Here is a 23,787-nt window from a genome sequence, read left to right as displayed (position 1 = left end):
ACCTACTGAGCTGACACTGTTTTCGCTCTGTATTATGCATATCATTACAAAATAAAGATCATTTATTGTGCGTGGCTGTCTTTCTCTGTTTGCCGAGGTTCATCACTTTCTGGCCACTCCTTAGTGCTGCATTATCAATGTTGGATAGTATAATGTCGGTAACTCATTGCTAGAAATAAAGTTTCTTATTTCATGGAAACACAACTATTTACAAAAATTTAACTTCAAATTTATGATTAAAATTCGACTTATTTTACTCAACCTTAGAGAAAAGAAAACCTGAGAAGTAATAAATATTAACTATTTCATTAGAAATCTGTAAAAGAACTGCTTTAGACGTTTTACAAATTTTGAATTCAGTCTTGCCTAACAGCACCCGAGAAGAAATAAAAACAATTGCCATATGATAAGAAAATTTTGTTATTTTAATTTGTACACAAGCAACTTACAAGAAGAAAGAAGATAAAAATGTAAAATAAGCAAATGGAAATATTACTTTCTTTCTAAAATATAAAAAGTAGAAAAACAATATTACTCACTCTGACTGTGAAGGTTTTTCTGACGTATCAGGTGTACCACTGACAATCCTGAAAAAATGATGAACAATTAAGATACGAGGGCCATCCAGGAAGTAGATTACGTTTCCGTCTGTGTCCGCTAGGGGCGGGGCTAGCGCGGCCATCTTGGGGTCAGAGCGTTGCGCAGCTCAGTCTGCATCTAGCCGTGCTAGTGAGAGGTCCGTGCTGTGCTCCGTTCAGATACTGTGACGGTTTGAAATGTCTGCGTTAATTGAAAATCCCGCGAGCTGCGAGGTGCACTCAGTAATAAGGTTTCTGACTGCAAAAAACTGTAAACCGATAGAAATCTATCGGCAGCTTCGTGAAGTGTATGGGGACAACATTATCACTGAAGGTGGAGTGCGTCAGTGGGTCATAAGATTTCAAAATGGCCGAACCAATGTTCACGACGAAGATCGAAGTGGGAGACCCAGCATAGTGACCGCCGAACTTCTCGAAAAAGTCGATGCTAAAGTCCGTGAAAATCGAAATTTCACAATAACGGAACTTTCTTTGAGTTTTCCACAAATTTCGCGAAGTTTGTTGCACGAAATCATCAGCGAAAAGCTTGGTTACCACAAGTTTTGTGCAAGATGGATTCCAAAAATCTTGACAGAGGACCACAAAAATCAGCGAATGGCTGCAGCGTTGAACTTTCTGGACACTTACTATAAGGATGGTGACTCTTTACTCGATCGCATCGTTACTGGTGACGAAACATGGGTGAAACATGTGAACTGTGAAACGAAATTGCAATCAATGCAGTGGGGGCACACAAGTTCTCCCCAAAAACCCAAGAAATGCATGCAAACAATGTCGGCAAGGAAGATGATGGCGACTGTTTTTTGGGACAGAAAAGGTGTAATTTTGGTGGACTTCCTGGAAAGAGGCACTACAATAAACTCTCAAAGGTATTGCCAAACTCTCCAAAAACTCAGAAGAGCAATTCAAAACAAGCGCAGAGGAATGTTGAGCTCTAAGATCTTGTTGATTCACGACAACGCCCGGCCCCACACGGCAAATGTCACTCGTAAAGTTCTTGAATCTTTTAAGTGGGAGTTGTTTCCTCATCCGCCGTACAGTCCCGACCTGGCACCGAGCGACTTCCACCTATTCCCAGCAATGAAGAAGTGGCTGGCTATGCAGCGTTTTGATGACGACGCACAGCTGCAAGAAGAGGTAACGAAGTGGTTGAAGGCGCAGGCGGCCGAATTTTTCGACGAAGGAATTTCCAAGCTCGTACATCGCTACGATAAATGCCTTAATTTGTATGGTGACTATGTAGAAAAGTAGTATTTGAGTGTGGCTTTCATCTGTATATAATAAAATTTGTTTCCTATACTTTGTTTATTTTTTTTATTCCAAAACGTAATCTACTTTCTGGATAGCCCTCGTACAATAACACGCGGAACAAATACTAATTCAGAAGTCAAACAACAAAAATCAGCATTATACTTTCAAAATTTTCCTATCAATCGTTTTCTTTAGGAAAGAATTGCACTATAATTCTTTTTTTTATATAAAATTTTACTCACTACTGATACATACTAAACCTTCAAACTGACAGTTATGCTTTGTTAATCAGTATCATAGCACAAGTGCCATTATATTGTGGATCATCCAATGATTTTGAGATCACAGTTGTGATAGTTAAAAGAATAGACAATTAACAGAAACACTTCCTACTACTACAAGATACAGGGAGTTAATAGTGAAGATTAGATTTTAGTAGAGTACATTTTATAGCAGATGTACAAACCTGCTATCTAAAAAATCAAGAGTTTTTAGGAACAAAATTAATTTTTAAACAGTAAAAAGTATGAAAAGTTTTTCTAACAGAGAAAAAAAAAAAAAAAGTAATATTTAATTAAAGTTTTTAAAAATGTCACTCACTCACTCACTCACTCACTCTCACTCTCACTCTCACTCTCACACTCACACTCACACACACACACACACACACACACACACACACACACACACACACACACACACACACAAAAAAAAAAAAAAAAAAAAAAAAAAAAAAAAACCTTTAACTGCACTTGATGCTCACTGGAAAACAGAATCATGGCATTTTCAGATACATCTACTTCCATAGGCATAGCAGTAGTAATTGAAATTTTTTTAAAATGAATATCCAAAAGAAAGGTGAATGATTTCAGACACTGGCAGTTGTAGTTTATGGAGAAAATAATGAGTTATTAAAGTCAAACTGATAAAAATCCTAAGAAATTTTAGGAATGAGAGAAAATTAAATGATATATGTCAAAAACCAGTTTGGTGGGATTGTGGTTAAATCACAAGTTTGGCACGTCGGTACAGTTCAAATGAAAATTATAATTTAACAATTCATCAGCTTTGAAACAGCTTTTCAACTTGCTTTATTGTAAGCAGAAAAATAAAAAAATAAAAGAAGAAGAAGAAGAAGAAATGATGAGAGATTTCGGACTTGAAAATCTCACCAGAGAGTTTTTTGTTAAGGTTCTTTTTATACTTTCACTGAGATCCCAGTTTACCACCAATTTGCTCTTAGACTAACTTGATAACACATTTCTTCCCTTTTTAACTTTATTATTAAACATCACTTTCAGTACACTTATGCCACATAAAATTCAACCTCAAAATCACAAAATTTTTAAAAGCAATATACGTTTAGAATTCCTGATGCAGTGTTACATGTTGTCATTAATTTTTTTTCAGTCATTTCCAAGTTCATAACATTGCTCAGTTTTTTTTAGTAAGATGACTTTACAACATGTTTTGTCTATTTTATTATTAACATTTTGTCTTTTTATGGAACACAACTTTCTTTATACCTACACCTGATAAAATTTAACAGCAAAATCACAAAGCAGTCTACCTAGATTTCTGAATAAAGTATTAAATATTGCCATGCATTTTATATATTCTTTATATTACTTCTTTAAAAATAATATACAGTTATAACATTTGGTGAAAATGTTCTCTCATTTGAAAAGTGAAATGGTCAAAAAGGTGAGAATCAAGACCAACAGCACCACAGGTGCTAAAACTTCCAAAGCAGTCTTTGGCTACAAAATGATAAATAACAATTATGTTTTATTTCCTAAAATGCTTTAATTTCCGACTTAATTAAAAATAAAATTTGATACTGCCTTTTTAATATATTAACCACTTAACCACTGATAGATTATGAAATCACTAAACTCGCATAGCATTAATCACTCGCATACTGATTTACTCTCCATAAGTGTTATGGAGAGTAAAGCAGTATGCGAGTGAATAATGCTATGCGAGTTTAGTGATTGCTAGATTCATGTTATCAAGAATAAGGATATAGTTTACATACTATGTATTAAACCTACCTTATGAAAACATATTATTCTCATTAGCAATTCTGATGACAATAGAAAAATTAAATATTCCAAAATTTCAACTATTTTCCAAATTCCTTTCTTATCCCAAAAGTTAAATGCAAACCTAAATATGAAAAGTATCAGCAAAGATATCCGAAATGTAACATATAGAAAAATAAATTACCAATTGTCCAGATTGTAATGATTTTAGATATTAGAAATATAATGTGTAGAAAAATAAATTACTACTTACTCAGGTTGTAATGATTTTTCAGTACCATCTGCTGTATCATGAACATTCCTGAAAATACATAAAAGTGATATAATAACATAATAAAATTGATACACTGCATGCACAAGTCCTCTTCTAAATTCTGATACTTAAATTGTAATGATTACTACTTACTCGGATTGTAATGATTTTCCTGTAGCATCTGCTATATCATGAATATTCCTGAAAGATTAAAAATAACATAATAATACAGCAATAAAATTGGTATGCTGCAGTCACGAGTCTTAGTCTAAATTCTGATTAACAATCACCGTGTTCCATGTATTTTTACCCTCTTTTATTAGGAACTTAGGAACTTTTGGTTCGAATACTATAAAAATTGAAAATCATTTACAATATATAGATTTTAAGGTCTAATTTCCTAAGAATTTAGGTCTAGAATATCATGGCATTCTACCTTTTTTTTTTTTTTTTTTTTTCAATCTTTATCAACAACTCTCAACAATTACAACTGTTAATATTTAATAATCACAAATAAAATACCATTGAAAATGATTAAAATTTCATAATTTATTTCAGAAATAATCCAATCATCTATGGATTCTAAAATCATTTTATTTAGTTTCTGTCAGCTGATATGAACAGTACTTGAAAGTTGGCAAAGGAGCCTCATCAAAAATTACAAAAAATCAACATTCACTCATATTGTCTATCAAGGAAACTAATATTATTCATATGATGTTATTTAAAGCTCAGGATGATTAGTTTTCATGAAATTTGAAAATGGTGGGGAAAAAAAGCAGAGAAGAAAATTAACAATAAAACATCAGTTTCCAACAGATACCATATTATCGCATTTAAAGAAGTTTGCTATATCGATATGTAATGGATGAGCAGAAGAACCAGGTTGTTTCGGCCACCAGAGCTCTCTGCCTGTCTTTGAGATATTTTTTCACAATGCGCAGATTGTATGCGTAGCTCGCATTTTGTTCTTGCATTCTTAAAACCGCTAATTGTAACTCTGTTGTTTTACTTTGTGCTGTGTTGTGTTCGAAAGTTCAAACCGCCGAATAAAGGTTAATTTTACAGTCCACTCGCAGTGATGTATTCTTAGGTTTATTAATTTAAAGTTAAGATACCGATTCGCTACATTATTTGGTCGTCCTACGCTGGAGCTTCGAGAAAAACCCGCGCTTGTGAATAAGAATTTTATGTGTCCGTAATGAAGTTGATAATGCAATTACGGTTTATAATTCTCAAGAGTTATGCAATAGATACAGTGTTCGAGGTGAGTGAAATAGTTAACGCATTTTAATTGCATTTGACATTTCGTTATTGCTACTATTTTTGTGTTTAAAGTATTAGTAAAATCGAGAATTTAGAATATTTTCAAAATGTCAGATATAGAAAAAAAAAAAAAAAAAAAACGAAAGAAAATTTTGAAAACACAGTTAACTAAATTCATCGAGAGAATAGATTATGATAACTTAGATAATGCTGAAGCTGAATTAATCTTAGAAAAATGTAAAATCTTTAAGGAAGATTTTAAATCTCTATTTAGAGAAATTTATACAAATTGTGATGATGAAAAAATAGACACTTTCGTTGAGGAAGAACAGTCGATTTTAGAGAAAATTGAGGAGGTTCACTTAAAAATTATTCGTAAGTTAAAGATTTACAAGGTCGTAAATGCAAATGGCGACAAACCTGTCATACCTAAATCAATCTCTGAAAGTTTAAAGTTACTGAAATTATCTTTACCCACATTTAGCGGAAATTTAACTGAATGGATAACATTTAAAGATTTATTTAACGCTAGTGTTCGCAACAATCCAAATCTTTCTGGAGCTCAAAAATTACAATATTTAAAGAGTTCTTTGAAAAATGATGCTTATCGCATTATTCAGTCAATTCCCATAGCTGATCAAAATTTCAGTATTGCTTGGAATTTACTAGAAGAGAGATTTTCTAATAAGAGAGAACAGATATTTGCTTTTATTAAAAGAATTCTCAACGTTTCACAAATACAAATGGAATCTGCATCATCGATATTAAATTTAGTAGATAACTTAAACGAAATAACTCGCTCATTGGAAATATTAGATCAAAGGATAGATAATTTTAGTGATACTTTGTTGTTGTATATTATTTTGCAAAAACTTGACGTTTCGACAAAGTTGTGGTGGGAGCGTCAATTAAAAAAAAGACGAAATACCAAAGTTGAATGACTTGATAGAATTTTTGAAGAATTACGCTAGAACATTACAGAACAGTAAACCTTTAATTAGTAAAACGCATAAATCAGATAAACCAGTGTATAATAGGGTTACTTCTCTGATTACTAATTCTACTTGCTTATTTTGTAAAGAAGATCATTTTTTATACAGGTGTTCTAATTTTTTAAATTTACCAGTGCAAAAACGAATAGAGTTTGTTAAGACTAATAAACTTTGTTTTAATTGCTTGTCTAATGTCCATAAAGTTAAAATGTGTAAGAGTGCAAACACCTGAAAGCATTGTTTTAAGCATCATCATAGCATTTTGCATTTAGAAAATAATTTCAAACCAAAAAATGCATATAGATTCCCTTCACCGGAAGTACAAGAGTTTGTTCCGAAATCGCAAATTAAACCAGAAAACAACTTGAGTGAGGTTTCTCCAACTGTTTGTGCAAACAACTATGAAAATAAAACATTTTGGAGCTCATGATAATGGTAAACGTAGTCATGTACTTTTGCGTACTGCTTTAATTAAGGTTCAAAACTCAAAAAATGAATTCATAAATTGTAGATGTTTACTAGATTCAGGTAGTGAAAAATCATTCATTCGTCGGAAAACAGCTATCAATTTAGGATTGAGCATAAAGGATTCGAAGATAATGCTTAGGTACTTTCAATACAACTACTACTGGAGAAGTTGAGGTGTTGTTTACACCTCATTTTAATACTAATTACAGAATTTCAATGTCCGCTTACATAATAGACAAAATTACAGGAAACATTCAAAGTGTAACATTACCTTTGAATTTATATGAAAGTTTCGAAGATTTAACTTTAGCAGATCCTACATTTCATGAATCGGGAGAAATTGATATTTTACTTGGAGTTAATGTATTCCTTACTTTAATAAATGGCGAGGTAATTAAAAGGGGCAAAAATCTTCCATTTGCATGTTGTTCTAAGTTAGGATGGATAATTGCTGGAACTACACATTTTGAATTCCCAAACCGTAAGCAGGTTTCAGTCAATACGCTAAACATAAACACGGAGGAATTAGTTAAATCATTTTGGGATTTGGAACAAATTCCCACATCGAAACCTTTAACTAAAGAGGAAAGATTGTGTGAAAATCATTTCGTGGAAAATCACGTGCGTTGTGAAAAGGGTCGTTACTCAGTAAAACTGCCATTCAAGCCTAAAAGAAATGAGTAAGGTAATTCCAGACCATCAGCCTTTCGCAACTTTCTTAATCTGGAACAAAAATTAATAAAAACTCCTGAAGTATATCAACAGTATAAAGACTTCATGTCCGAATATTTATCACTTGGACACATGGAAGAATTATCCTATGATAATCCAGATAAAGTAAATTTTCATTATTACATACCTCATCATGACGTGCTAAAAGAATCCAGTCTTACCACAAAATTACGCATCGTTTTCAATGCTAGTGCCAAAACTACATCAGGGATATCGCTTAATGACACGCTAACGAATGGTCCCAAGGTGCAAGACGACTTATTTACTATTCTTTTGAGGTTTAGATGCTATCCCATACCCACTACTAGAGACTTATTGAAAATGTATCGACAAGTTCAAATTTATGATGAAGATCGCGATTTCCAAAAAATATTTTGGAGAGATGATCCATTGAAGCCGATTAAAACTTACTGGTTGTGCACAGTTACGTACGGTACTACTTCCGCTTCATACCTGGCTACTCGCATACTCAAACAACTAGCAATTGACGAAGGAACTAAATTCCCAAAAGCAGCTGAAATAATATTACACAAATGTTATATTGATGATGTCCTATTTGGTTCAGACACAGTAGAGGACACAGTAGAGTTAATTTCACAACTGAGTGAACTTTTACAAAAAGGTGGCTTTCAATTGCATAAATGGTGTACAAATGATTGCTCGATTTTGGAAACTGCTTTGAGTGCTCGGAACTCAAATTCTTCATGTACAGTAGTTGATACTAAATCAATAAAATTATTGTGTTTGGAGTGGTATCCAACGCAAGACGAGTTTACTTGTCACTTTGGAAATCTCGAAAACGGAGAGTGTTCTAGTGTTCTACTAAAAGAATAATTTTATCTTCTATTTCAAAAATCTTTGATCCACTTGGTTGGTTAGCACCCTTTATAGTTGCAGCAAAAATCTTGCTTCAAGATATATGGAAATTACAAATCTCGTGGGATGATCCCTTGCCAGATGAAATTAATTAAAGATGGAAAATCTATTGTGAAGATATCGCAAATCTTGAATGCATTCGTATTCCTAGGAGAGTATTATTGCCCAAATCTACAAATGTAGAACTTCATTGTTTCTGTGACGCATCAGAGAAAGCTTACGCCGCAGTGATTTATTTAAAGTCTTCAAATAATTCTTCAATTTCGGTGCAGCTACTAACATCAAAAACTTGCGTAGCTCCTCTGAAAGTAATCTCTATTCCTCGTTTAGAACTCTGCTCTGCAGTTCTATTAGTGCACTTGGTTCAAGCTGTGCAGAATTCATTGCAAATTCATGTTGACGATATTTACGCCTAGAGTGATTCAATGATAGTTTTGTCCTGGATACAATCAGAACCAACATGCTGGCAAACCTTCGTAGCCAACCGTGTTTCAGAAATTCAATCAGTCTTACCTTCATCGCATTGGAATCATATAAAAGGAAAGGAGAATCCAGCTGATTGCGCATCAAGAGGTCTTTTGCCTTCAGAGCTTTCTACTCATGACTTGTGGTGGACAGGTCCTCACTGGCTTAATTCGAATAATATTCCGTTCTCTATCAACTTACCATTTTCAGAAGAGTCTTTAAGGGAACAACGGAAAAATATTTCTTGTTCAATTGGAACAGTCGCTTCGCAAATTCCAGTCCTTAATGAAGTTTCAACATTCTTGAAACTTAAAAGAATCATCGCATGGTGTTTTCAGTTTGCGAATAATTCATCTAAATCTACCGCAACAAGGATTAAGGGTTACCTTAAAACCGAAGAATTGCAATACGCTAGAAATGCAATTGTTAGAGTAGTTCAAATGGATGAGTTTTTTAATGAATATAATCTTCTGAAAAAGAATCAACCGTTAAACTCAAATAGTAAGATCCTTTCTTTGAACCCCTTTATCGATAAGAATGGACTTATACGCGTTGGAGGAAGATTAAGACAATCCAACATCGCGCAGGACAGAAAATACCCTATTTTGTTGCCCAAGAAACATCACGTAACTCAGATTATAGTGAATCATTTTCATATATCCCATCTTCATGCTGGCCCCCTGCTATTGCTATCAGTAATTAGAAGAGAATATTGGATAATCCATGCTAGGTCAGTTGTAAGACAACAGATTTGGAAATGCGTGAAATGTCATCGTGTACGAGCTAAAACATCTACCCAGATAATGTCTGATTTACCATCGTCTAGAGTCGTTCCGTCAAAGGTTTTCTCCAAAGTTGGAATTGACTACGCCGGCCATTTCAAGTGAAGCCCAAGCAATGTCGAGGAGTAAAATCGATGAAATGCTACATTTGTGTATTCGTGTGTTTTACTACAAGAGCTATACATATTGAATTAGTAGGTAATCTTACATCAGAATCATTTATTGCCGCTTTGAAGCGCTTTGTATCTCAAAGAGGAAAACCAATAGACGTGCATAGCGATTGTGGCACAAATTTTATTGCTGCAGATAAGGAATTGAAAAGAGTAATAAACTCCTTGAATGAAAATGAATTGGTTAATAAATATTGCTCTACTGAAGGTATTAAGTGGATATTTAATCCTCCCACAGCACCACATTTTGGAAGGATTATGGGAAGCTGCAGTCAAATCTACAAAGTTACATCTCAAGCGAACCATAGGTGAACAACTTCTAACGCAAGAAGAATTTATGACATTGCTAGCTCAAATTGAAGCTTGTTTAAATTCATGACCTTTGTGTCCACTGTCTGAAGATCCATCAGAATTTTCTGCACTCACGCCAGGCCATTTTTTAATTGGTACCCCGCTAACTGCCTTACCAGAAGAAAGTTTACACGATCAAAAAATTCCTATATTGCAACGTTGGAAGCTTGTTGAGAAAATGTTTCAAAGCTTTTGGAAAAGATGGTCCCATGAATACATTTCTAATTTGCAACGACGTTCAAAATGGTTGAAAGTGCAACCTAATTTAAAGGTTAATGATTTAGTTATCATAAAGGAAGACAATTTGCCCCCGCTACGATGGAAATTAGGACGGGTGCTGGAAGTTTTTCCTAGCTCAGATAATATTGTGCGTATCATGAAGATCAAAACTGCTAACGGAGTTTTCAAAAAGCCAATTCACAAACTTAGTGTTTGCCTATCAATGATTAAGTTTTTTTCCTAAAGCATTATAACTTTGTACTTTGCTTTAGCTATAATTAAGTTCCTTAATTGTATCAAGGCTTCTGTGCATCTGTTTTGAGAACAATTTAGTTTCATTGCATAATTTCATAGTATGTTTTCTTGTGAATATTTTAATGATACATTTTTGCATAATTTAATATTGTTATGATAATTTCATTTTGTAAAAGCTATTTAGTTTGAAACGATGTTTCAACGCCGGGCGGAATGTTTTGGCCACCAGAGCTCTCTGCCTGTCTTTGAGATATTTTTCCGCAATGCACAGATTGTATGCGTAGCTCGCATTTTGTTTTTGCATTCTTAAAACCGCTAATTGTAACTCTGTCGTTTTACTTTGTGCTGTGTTGTGTTCGAAAGTTCAAACCGCCGAATAAAGGTTAATTTTACAGTCCACTCGCAGTGATGTATTCTTAGGTTTATTAATTTAAAGTTAAGATACCGCTTCGCTACACAGGTACTGGATAAAAATCAACATTCATTTCAAGTGAGACAAATAATGGGTCATTATGATCCTATTGTTACCTTTAATTTTAAAATTAAATTTCAGTTATGTGCAAAAATATTTAAATTTGATATTTTTATGGAAATAAAGCATTTTTCTATTGAAGTGAAATACCATACCAACAAACTGCACTCTATAAAAAACTATTATCTCTCCTCAATAAAGAGAATACTTTAAGCTAACTAATGACTTGCCAGGATTTTCTGGTCTATTATTTACGCATTTCATTACATTTCGGGTCATACAAACTCAGATCTTTAGATAATAAATGAAGAATAAAAAAAATGTAATTATAAAAAAAAAAAAAAAAAAAAAAAAAAAAAAAAAAAAAAGCTTAACTGAGAAAAGAAATTGGACTTTGCAATGACATGTACACCCAAAAATGGCACATATAAGAAAAAGTACTTACTCTGATTGTAAGGAGTTTTCTGTAACATGTGCTTCATTACTGATATTCCTGAAAGATTAACAATAATTATAAAACTAATACACTTCTGAATTTCCTTAGCAAATCATGTACCTTCAATATTTTCAACAAAATATTTAACATGGTTTACCATTCTTTAACACGCTGACACCGGCCTGACCCACCGGTGGGTCATATTGTCTGTTCCGTGTGGCGGAAAAATATTAAAATATGCTTGTATATAAAAAAACACAATTATTATATTATAAAATTATAATCTGATGCTGTGCCGCCCCACGAAATAGACCGCTAATTCAAGCGCCACCACACGCAAAGAGGAATGAATATCCGCGCCGCTGTCTACATGTTAAATTAAGATTCACTTTTAAAATTTGTACAATTTAAAATTTTTCTGTGTATATTTTCAAACTTTCATTATTTAGTTATTAATTATTTCAGTTATTGAAATAAAAATCATTCAACATTACTTCAAGCAACACCTTCTGATGGGAAGTCAATAAATATAACATTTATTTTCTAAAATAATATGATGCCAAAACTGATAGTAAATCACCTCTTTTGGAGGGAACACAATCATTTGAAGTATCAATATCATTAACTAAATTTAATTTATTGTTATGAATCTCATACGTATTGAGGCATTGATATCAGACATTTAATAAAATCTGACAATATAGAAGGAATTTCACATGAAACTGGAAATATATTAGAGTTGAAGCAAATGAAGGACTGCTACTTACTCTAACTGCGTGGATTTTTCTTTTACATTTATTGAATTTTTGGCATTCCTGAAATATTTACAATTATAAATATCACAAATTACTATTTTAAAAACAAATGATGTAAAATGTTTGATTTTTGAATTTGAATAGAGTCTAGTACAGGGGTTCAAACACTATTGCCACGGGCATCATGGTGCCAGCCAATCGTTTAACGTGTGCCAGCCCGCTTTGTGATCACAATAAAAATGTTTTAGTTTTCAACAAAATTTCTATGTGAAAGCTTTCTCATTTTTAATGAAATAGAAATTGGGTCCAACACAAAGCCAAATACGACCGATCTCTCTCTCTCTCTCTCTCTCTCTCTTTTTTTTTTTTTTTTAATGTGCATTATTATTAACTCTCTCCAACACTAAATTCATATTGAAAAAGTAAGTGGTACATGCCATCCAACAGATATTCTAGAATAAGTTTGTTCTTAGGGACAAAAGAGCTGGGGGCCCCTGGTATAACATGATATAAACATACTTGCTCTCCACCAAATCAAATTCAAAGGATTTTGAAAATCAAATATGGAAATTCTGAAGTATTTTTATGCATATATTTTTCAACTTTTTGCAGGTTTCCTCCAGATTTATTAAATATAACAATTAGTTTCAATTAAACATTTTAAATTACTCATTTAAAATATCACTATAAACCACAGCTGTTCTGCATTTTCAGAATAAACCAGATTCAATGTATTCTCTCCGATTTCCAACGATACTTTTAAAATTGATTTTTCAAACAATCTATTTATTACTGCATTTATATGTGGCACTTTCCAATTACTAGCATCCAAAAAAAAAAAAAAAAAAAAGACTGTGAACTCTTTAAGCGACTCTGGATAGCATTTGTGAATTCATTGCTGACTTTGGAGAGAAAAATTTGTTTGGGTAGCTTTACACCTCCTTCACTGATGCATCAAGTTATTGCCTATTTATTTCTTCTTTTACACATATATATAGAGAGAAGGCACCCATATTTCTTGGTGTTTTGCACTGTATTTGAACTTCAACATAATGAAAATAAAAGAAGGCAAACTCCCAGTTCCATTACGATTCGTTACGACAAAAACAAATGTGTTAAATATGAAAAATTTTGTGTTTCAATACTTTTTTAAACCTTAACTTTGACTCAACTTAACACGTAGTGCCGGACAAAACTAATTTTAAAAAAATCAAATAATTCACATTCATAATACTCATAATCAATCAAATATCATACCGAGTTCTTATAAACATTTGTATATCAAATCTATCAGTCAATCAATCAATCAATCGTATAGTCGTAGTACAATTTAACTTTTAGGTTCGCGTTGTGAGTAACCTATGCAAAGGAAAAATCAGTAACTCCAAATTCAATTAAACTCCATGTTTCTTAAAAGCCTTCCGGCTCAAACAAATGGAGGGACATGACAGACTACAGTAAAATATACACAACATAAATACACAAATGCAATTAAATTTTAAACACATATTTATTAAATTCTTGACCATATTATATAATTAAATAATGGATAACTGATCAGTAATCCTACCACATATTTTTCTAAGCAAAATAACACATAATACTACACCAAATTACAGCTTACATTAATTAAGATTAACATTATCAAATTCTACTGTATCATAAGTGTAACACTAGTATTTTCTCCCATTTCATCTTCTAACTTTAAGTATTTATCATGGTAATTCACTTTAAGAACACTGATAATTTCCACATCAATTAATTAATTTAAGTAATTGCTCAAATTTCAACAAACATTAAAATGTTGACTCTTGCTTGAGTATTAAGATAATTATTAAAGTAAAACAAATTAAAAAAAAAAAAATCACTCACGGGGTGAAGTCCATACCGCAAACTTTCAATAATCGGAAATACCTTCGTATACTGATTAATAAGGCGATTTGACAGCTCACAGATCGTCCAGCATCCAAAGTTTACTCGAGCACCACATTATTCCTGCTATCCTTTATTCACAAAACCTTGTTAATGGAGATAGACATTTCTTGCAAATTTTAAAGATGACTTGGTTGAAACACCACTGAAGCTGTCCTTTCAATAAATAAATTCCAGAGCACGGAAGGAGGAAAAAAAAATCGACGCAGCCGCCACAGGCAGAATAAACAGCATCGCACACCTTAGACGGATCCTACACGAACGAGTCTCTTTCATTCTGGACGCCTCGAAACGCACGAGCACCTTTAGAACAGAATCTAATTAGAAAGTGAAAGTCGGGAAAAACAGGAACACAGCATCCGGATCACAACAAGAATCTGCATTTCAATTCTTGGATCAAGAGAATCGGAATTTTCTGCTGAGCTCTACGCCTTATGCCAATGCAAATTCTCGCCAGCTAAACGCCTAGAGAAAATCATACCTGCTGCCCACCACGGCTTGCGAGAAGCAAGACCCGAAGGGTCAAGCCCCCCCTTTTCTCCTCTTACTCTTCTTGAAAAATCAGAATCAGAATAATTTTTAGCCTGGTACAAGCACCCAGGAAATCTCAGTTTCTCCGCCTCTGTGAGTTTATAGGCTTTCAAAAAATCATCAAATTAAACCTTACTAATGCCGGAATTTTACGTTATCTAAATTGAGAAAATGACACACCTATGATGAATCAAACACCAAAAAATCTGACAATGCAGTCCGAAAAACATCTGTACACACAACGTGAGAAAAAAAAATGAACCCCCCAACTAAAAAGTGAAACTAAGCTTTACGAGAATCCAATTACCTAAGCTTAGTACACACCCACTGTCTTGAAGTAACAAAATTGAAATTATAACAAAGCGACAGGAAGCCGATTTCCGTTTCACATGCCATGAGTTAAAAAGGGCGACACACATACCCTACTGCCTCCGCAAAAAGGCCATAAACCAGATGGATATTGCAACCATCTCTTGCCTTTGTTACAATTCCTACTTAAGAATAACGAGTTAAATAAAACCTTAAGAGCTTAAGAATACTTTTTTCCAGATTAAAATACACATGAATACAAATAAAAATATTAGAATAATAATGACTTGAAGCACATATTAATAATTTAAATTCGCGACATAACAAATGCACTCGATGCAAAAAGATATACCAATAAGAAAAACGATTGATGAATTTCAAAAGTGCAATTTCACATGTACTCAAATGCATGTGGGCTATGCCTCATTAATACTTCTCCACTGGCTTTTTAATAGGAGCAGAGATAATCAAAGTACTACATGTATCATGTGAAAAATTTAGTGAGCACCAGAAATGAGTAATCACCTCCATCATCTTAACACCTTTAAAGCTCCAGATTAAAAATTCAGTAATTCAAGAAAGCAGTTTGTGTCTATATGCTGAGATTATTTTCCATAATAATATTTAAAATCTAACCATATCCTTGACCTTATAACAGATATGAATATATACATACGAAAGAAATCAAGCCAAAGGTTAAGTTATATAAAAAAAGTATCTTTGCATATTTTTAGCATCATTCTGAACTTCCTGTTCTCACCTAAATGCAATTTTCAGGGAGCTTTTTCATTATGAGAAAAGAGATGTATATTCTCCTCATATCAATTTTAATTATTATGTAGTTATTGTTTATTCAAATTTTCAGTATTAGCCATACGGCTCCATAATTATCAGTGCACCATAGATCATTGCTTTCTGCTGTTTTTAGATAGTGGGAATTTGAACGGCTCCATCCCAGGTTTGATCAAGAACAGCCTGGAAGTATCTTACCACAACTTTTCCTTTTAGTGATATTTTATACTAGTATTACAATAACATATACAAAATGAAATAGACTGTTATTCGCAAAAGTATTCGCTCATGAACAGTTTGAATGGCAGGTTTCTGGTTACATCCTCTTATACTAACAGAAAAACATTCCATCCGGCATTATGTTCTGGCCAGTTCAAGCAATCAGATAGAACGCTCACAAAACCTAACTTCATAGCCAGACTACATGAAATTTCTGAAAATGTTGCATTTGACAGAATGTTGCACAAATTTTTTGTTTAGTCTGATAGCAGCTTTGAGAGGACTGATAAGGCCCAGGAATGCCCTCCTTCTGCAGATATTAGTCAGGAATAACCATGCTCTGCACAGAATTTAAACCTGAGCTCTTGAAAAATACATTCGCTTATACTCCCAATCAAGCAGCCAAAACTGCTGTACACATTGCAACTTATTTTCTTCCAAACCTTTAAAAGGTCACCCCCAAACAACTATTTTGAAAACTGCCCTCCCAAGAGCATTCCAAACATGCTCTATAGGGTTAAGGTCGTAGAGACATCAGAATTTTTTGGAAGCAAGAGAGATGAAAAATGAGCAATATCCTCGCCAGGACTCAAGCCACGGACCTCTCGAATACGTGTCAAGCAAACTGACTGCTACACTATGAAGGCAGGAGAAATACCTTATATATTTTTTTCTTTTAAAGGGCAACTAGTGTTTAGGGGACCCAATCGCCAAATCCTGGTGGTGAAAAATCATCATTCACCACTTTATTTAGTTCGGGCGCCACTGTAGAGACATTAGGTTATTTGGAAGGAGAAGAGATGAAAAATGAGCAATGCTCTTGCTGGAACTCAAACCACGAACCTCTCGAAAACGTGCCGAGTGTGCTGACTATCATGCTAAGAAGGCGGTAGAAATACCTTATAAAGGTCAGTAAATCTCAATGGCCAATCCAAGCAGTGAATATCTTCCCTTTCCAGGCAATCGTCAGCTAGCTAAGTTCTGTGTGGACGAGCATTGCTAATTTGTTAACAGGAACCCAGGATTAACTGTCCCTCCTGAAAAGTTGAACATACGGCTCAGGATGCCTTTGTCAAACAAATGCTTGCTCAGGATGCCTTTGTCAAACAAATGCTTGCTCAGGATGCCTTTGTCAAACAAATGCTTGCTCAGGATGCCTTTGTCAAACAAATGCTTGCTCAGGATGCCTTTGTCAAACAAATGCTGCTCAGGATGCCTTTGTCAAACAAACAAACAACTGTCCAACATATTGCCTACTCAAACCAATACACCTCCACCATCATAATGATAATTTTCCCTGATAAGGATGGGATGGTATTGTGCTCCAGATTTTCTCCAGATAAAGGCACACCAAGAATCAAGACATACGCCACGGTAAACACATTCCTTTGTGTGCTGCAGAGGGAGGCTAATAGCGACCTTCTGACATACAGCCTATTTTTTTTTAAGTTTTAAAGCAGCTGTAGATCATGAAACTCAGGTTCTAGTAGCAGCATACAACTCCTGTGAGAGCTGTAGCAGTGTCCTGTTGACTATGACATGGACTATTAACTATGACTAATAGTTGAATATTATAAATATACTAATTTTATGACTATTGACTGACTATGCCTATTGATTATGATATAATGAAAACATACTTCATGACAATTGACTATGACATGTATTATTAACTATAACAATGACTAATTGTTGAATATTGTAAATATACCAATTTAATGACTATTGACTGACTATGACAATGACTCTTTGCTACCTGACAATATAACATGACTTTTAAACAATTGGACTACAATTGATATATTGTTGCAACACCAAAACAATATATCTATTGACAATGACTAAATGACAATTTACTTTATGAATATTGACTATGAGAAGGATTTTACTATGAAAAGGATATATTGATCCTGATATTATTAATATATTAATTCTGATATTATTATTAATATATTAATATAATTTATTATTATTGTATTATTATTGCAATATTATTACTGTCAGTAAATATTACCACAGAATTATATAATACAGCATTGTATTTTTACGTAATATGTTTAATATATGTAACATCACAAAATTGTTAAATAAGCCATATTACGGAGTTAAAGGACAGTATTGTAGTACATTAAGTTATATTATTTATCAAAATTGTGATGTGTAGCTATGTTGTATTTTTGTATTATATGTTTTGTATCCTAGTATTATTATGTAACTGTGAACATGTTTGGAAAAAATATTCTGACAAAATTAATTGTAAAGCAGCATGTATGCAATGTAACTTGTTGTATACATTTGCAAAAATTTTCAATAACTGTCGCTGATCTGATAACTTCCACTGTAGGAGTATCATCCTGCTAGGCTAACGCCTTAGGTCGGGAGCTCCTGTAGTGGTGTTCAAGTGTCCTGTGTCACCAAACTGAAAGTGCAATATAATAATCCTCATTCATCATTGTGGATCTTGGTCAACCTTGTCCAGGTCTTGATATGGCTCCAGTGTCCTAAAACTATTTCCAGGAGTTGCAGTTGACACTGGGCATTATATTGACCTCTGTAGCCACCAACGCTTGTGATTAATCTGCATCCAATCTGACAATTTTCCTTCTCCATTCTGTAATCCATATGTTTGGGGCCATTCATTTTATCTGATACCTTATAAAACTTAACCAACTCTTCTGAGAAACATGGTGAATGTCATGAAGGAATACAAGCACACATATCATCCAAATCCTTACATCTTGATCCTTACATATGCTAATATCCCTTCCACCATTCACAGAAGTGTATGCTTATGTACCTGATTCCGAATATTTGTATGATTCTTTCGCAGCATAATTAGTACCTTTGGCTCAATACTGTTCATAAAACTAGACATACATTTGCAAATTTAAGAGTGTATAAAACTAAATGATTTATTCCCAAAAGTAAGAATTAAAATGAAGGGAAACTTATCAAATAAAAACAAAATTATTACTTACTCTGGCTGTACAAACTCCTTTGCATTTTTTACTTTATTATCAATATTCCTGAAAGATAAGAACAACGAATTATTGATATAATTATATAAACTTTTCATTTCCAAAAGAAAGAAGAAAACAAAAGATCGTATTTTTCTTAATTTACATAACAGCAAAATTTAAAACATGCGACAGTTTTGTAGTAGCATATTTAAAACAGTGTAGTTTTGAAGCAGCGAATTATATACTTATTTATTTTCGTGCTGACCAGAAAAGTTGACGATGATTCCAATAAACTTCTAAAAATCATTCCGGTTACAGTTTGAATGAACAGATCATTATTTTAGATGATTATAAGTCACTCCTTGTTTGATACATAATCAACAGATACAACTTACAGATATAGCATATAAAACAAATATGAGCTTGAACTCTAATATTATTTTAAAAATAAATTGATTAAAAATAATGACAATTATTCCAGCACAGTTCTGCAGCGTCTTTTATTGTACCATTTTGTTAAACTTCACTATCTTTTAATGTTTTGGGTATGCAGATGAGTATAACCTGCTTTGTTGTGGCATTTAAATTTTAATAATGAAATGTTATTGAATTTTCTTCTTTCCTTTCTGTCTTTTTTTGCCATGAGGTTTTCTTCTTCCAGAATTTATGTAGATTTAAGTGGCAAGCAGTGTTTAGCATAAAGTTTACAGAATTACAAATAACTATGCAAGTATTGTGCTGTTGGACACTCCAAAACTGGTCTTGAGTTGAATATTATACATTAAAAATAGATTACTTTTTGCGAAGTCAAACGTTCAAATTTCTGTCACAATTTAAAATCTGTAGAAACAAAATCTTCAGCCCCATCCAACTTTGACTCTCAACAATAAGATATAATAGTTCATCGCAAGATGAAACCACCACTGCAACGATAATGAAAATAATGAACAACATTTTTATTTTGCATGATCCATCACAAGATAATCAAGAACAACAGTTATTGAGGAATGATACAAGGACTCCCAATACTTCAAATGACATACCATTTATGATAAAAGGAATTATGGATATCATAAAAAAAACTTTCCAAATACAAAGAATCAGGCCTAGATGGAATCAACAATAAACTAATTCAAATCATTCACAAATCAAACAAGAATAGCTTCAGAAATAAATGTCTACAGATCTATATAATAAATGTCTACAGATAGGAACCTTTCTAAACTGCTTTAAAACAGGATATCTTCAACATGCCAAATTAACATACAGATCATCCAAACTCATACAGGCCAATAAACCTACTTCCAATAATTGGGAAAATCTATGAGAGAGCAATACCAGGCTGTTTACACCACCACCTAACCATAAGCAAGATTAAACCGAGATTAAAACAAAACCCAGTTTGGATTCTTACCTCAACAAGACTACCACAAATGCAATTCACAAAAGGAAATTCAGCTCCCGCCAATACAACACACATCCATACTAAGCATTACAAAATGCTACAGAATAACATCAAATGAGGCAGTCTGTTAGCTGCAGGAATAGCCCCCCTACACATTACAGTGCAAATAGAACACACCAAAGGCACAATTTTAAGGCTCAAAAGGAGCTATTCCATAAAAGATAGAATCTTTGAACATTACAATTATGAATCTCCTTGTAATCAATACAGATAGCACCCAGCAGTAAACCCCTACCCATGCACATACACAGATGCCTCTAAAATGGATGAAGGAGTCGGATATGCATGTATTATTCATACTATTTCCCAAGTTACAATAATATGAAAAGATAAAACTTCAAAATCAAAGTGGCATTCTCCAAGTTGAATTATCAGCAATAAAAATAGCCCTACAATACTGTGCTGAAATAAAACTCATAGAAGTTAAAAAATGTATGGACAGCCAGGACATGATTCTAGCTATGAAAAATATCAAACATAATTATCTGATCATCCAAGATATGTATAATATTTCTATCTTGAATTCCGATATACATCTTACAATTTTGTGAGTTAAATCCCATGTGGAGATTTCAGGAAATGAAGAAGCTGATGAAGTGGCAAAATCTCCCATGTGGAGATTTCAGGAAATGAAGAAGCTGATGAAGTGGCAAAATCTCCCATGTGGAGATTTCTGGAAATGAAGAAGCTGACGAAGTGGCAGTGCACATTGCCAAGTTTGTGCAAACAGATCTAATAACTTTACCTTTGGCCTAAATCCCATCTAAATTTATTAACTTAATTGCTTACGGAAAGAAGTACGGGAAGAGGAGTGGAAAACTAGTGATAAAGGGAGAAGACTCTACTAACTTATATCTCACATCAATTCAGACAGAACCAATATGAAACATCTAATCAATTGGTTTATGAGAGGACATGAGCCTACCCACTTACTTTTACAAACAAAGCATAGCTCATTCTGAACACATATATGCGAGGAAAGGAGTGATTCTAACCACTACATCATCAAATGCCCATTCAAAGAAAACTATCATTTAAAACTCTCAGAGACTAATACACATCAGTAACTGCAAATAGCATTAAAAACTTTAAAAGAAGAAGAAAACTCTTCTCTAAGAAGAAATATAGAACTCTTAATTATATTCCTCAATAGTAGAGGAAAAGAATTGTGCAGTACAAACTAAGATTATAATGAACACACTGTAATTAAAAAAAAAAAAAAAAAAAAGGAATTGACAAAAGGACTTATTTGACAATAAGACCGAAGAACAAAATCCATAAAAGTACAGACTGCCAAAAAGATAAGAGGATCATACAACTGTTTGCATTTCACCCTCTCCCACACACACACACACACAAAATAAATAAATAAATAAAATAAAAAATTTTCTGAAAAATAATTTACATACAAAATGTTCTGTTTATTCATTTGGTAAGTACTCTATGCATGTGCATAATGCTCTCAGTATGTACTCGCATGTAATTGTACAAAATGGTCTCTGCATATATGTATAGAATCATATTATTACATATGTATGTAAAAGCACTGCTACGTATTTGCCATTATGTACTTATAACACAAGTATGAGTGGCACCACATGACATAATTATACTGTAACTATATGTAAAATTGTAAACATGTCAAAATTCTTGAAAAATTAATATTCAAATAAAGATACAATAGTGCAGCTGAACAATACTTACATTGCCAAAAGTTAACCAATCGGTGCACACTGCACTTCAACCTGAACCTGAACTGGCATAGTCTAGCCATTGTAGTCTCTACTTAGGTCAGATCAATTTGTTTAATTTATAGTAATCATGAAAAGAAACTTTATATTTTAAAACTGGTTCAGTTAGCTGGTAACTTAGGTTTGCACACTTTAACTAAATCACTCACAAGTGGTGGTGAAGAATAAGCTGTCAACGTTTTTATTTCTATGTCTATTTATTTAATGATTATAAATTTAAGTAGTGAAAATTTATCTTCAGAACATACGTAACATTTTATGCTTATTGTAATAGGCCTAAATTATTTGAAACCAACAGAAACTGTTACTTTGAAAACAATCTACCGCTTTTTGTTCTGTAAAATGAGTTTCATATTGTAATTTCCCCCATCACGGTTAAATAAAATTAAAGCGAAGCTCTTATGAATATGCTGTGATGTGATGGTCATCTATTATTTGCATTACAAAATCCCACTATATGGCAACACTTTAAATTTGTCAAAAATGTTTTATGAAAAAATATTTAAGTACCCACAGAATTTCTTCACATTTGGAAATGGGTCTATACTGAAAATTATAGCTCCGTTCACATGCAACGCTCCTTCGCACAGCTGCCGTTAGCAAGGGGAGAAAAAGGAGACATGAAAGAGTTTCGTCTTTAGGACCCGTTCAGAAGACCACCATCTTCCTTCCCCTTTACACCTAAGCCTCTGTGAACAATCACGTCTCCGAATTGGCAGATTTCTAATACTGTTTCCACATTTTTAACGCTGTTTACTGTTGTTAATTTTGTAATCTGTACTTTCATAACAGGTACCTGAAATTTCGTAATGGTTCCTGAAAAATATATGATTTTTAATTATTATTATTATTTTATAAGCTGTTATTTAGTTCAATCTTGGTGCTTGTCACTATGGTTAAAAGATGGTCATGGATTTTTAAACTGCTTCCCGATAAGCTATAGAACTCAAACTTTGTACATACACTGCTTGTGGATGTGGTGTAACGCTTTTGATTTTTAGAGGATTCGATTTTTTTCAAATTTAAAGTTGAAACGACTTTCTGCAAATATTAACAAATAAACTGAGAATCTCAGAATATTACAGTTTGCACCATAACACACTGTGGAGGAAAAAAAAATTAAATGAAATTTTTAGCATAATTTTTTTAAAAAATATTTTGGAAGAATTTTTTTAAATTGTTCATATTTTTAGACTTTTTGACGCCCATTAGTTTTAAAATTTCATATCTAAAAATATATCGGTTACAAACTTCCATCATTTTCACAGCTTATAAAACAAACTTTTCGCATTTAAAAAAATGATAAAGGAAATTATTTGGATGATTTTTTTACTTTTTGAAAGATATGCAATGAAGCAGAATGGGAATATTGGTTCTTCTTGGGCATCAATTCGAAACATTGGTTTCAAAGTAATAATCTCATTATACCACACTATTTTTA

General features: G+C 33.1%; 1 protein-coding gene across 4 annotated transcripts in view; it reads right to left on the bottom strand.

Moving 5' to 3' along the window:
- Window positions 1-23,787, bottom strand: part of Bdp1 (transcription factor TFIIIB component B'' homolog Bdp1) — an 81,838-nt gene that overhangs the window by 47,281 nt on the left and 10,770 nt on the right. For 2 of the 4 annotated variants that reach the window (XM_085818692.1, XM_085818683.1), the window contains 6 exons: window positions 19,149-19,196; window positions 12,400-12,447; window positions 11,642-11,689; window positions 4,302-4,349; window positions 4,149-4,196; window positions 540-587 (listed from right to left, as the gene is read on the bottom strand). In XM_085818692.1, the coding sequence (XP_085674818.1) occupies window positions 540-587; window positions 4,149-4,196; window positions 4,302-4,349; window positions 11,642-11,689; window positions 12,400-12,447; window positions 19,149-19,196 (288 nt within the window). The remainder of the gene's footprint in view (window positions 1-539; window positions 588-4,148; window positions 4,197-4,301; window positions 4,350-11,641; window positions 11,690-12,399; window positions 12,448-19,148; window positions 19,197-23,787) is intronic. The other 2 variants (XM_085818697.1, XM_035360541.2) reach the window with 2 other exon arrangements.

Source organism: Stegodyphus dumicola, chromosome 1 (genome assembly GCF_044657685.1).
Source record: "Stegodyphus dumicola isolate Sdum_Otavi_A_Nest chromosome 1, ASM4465768v1".
Lineage (NCBI taxonomy): Eukaryota > Metazoa > Arthropoda > Arachnida > Araneae > Eresidae > Stegodyphus > Stegodyphus dumicola.
This window is presented reverse-complemented; position numbering and strand designations above follow the sequence as displayed.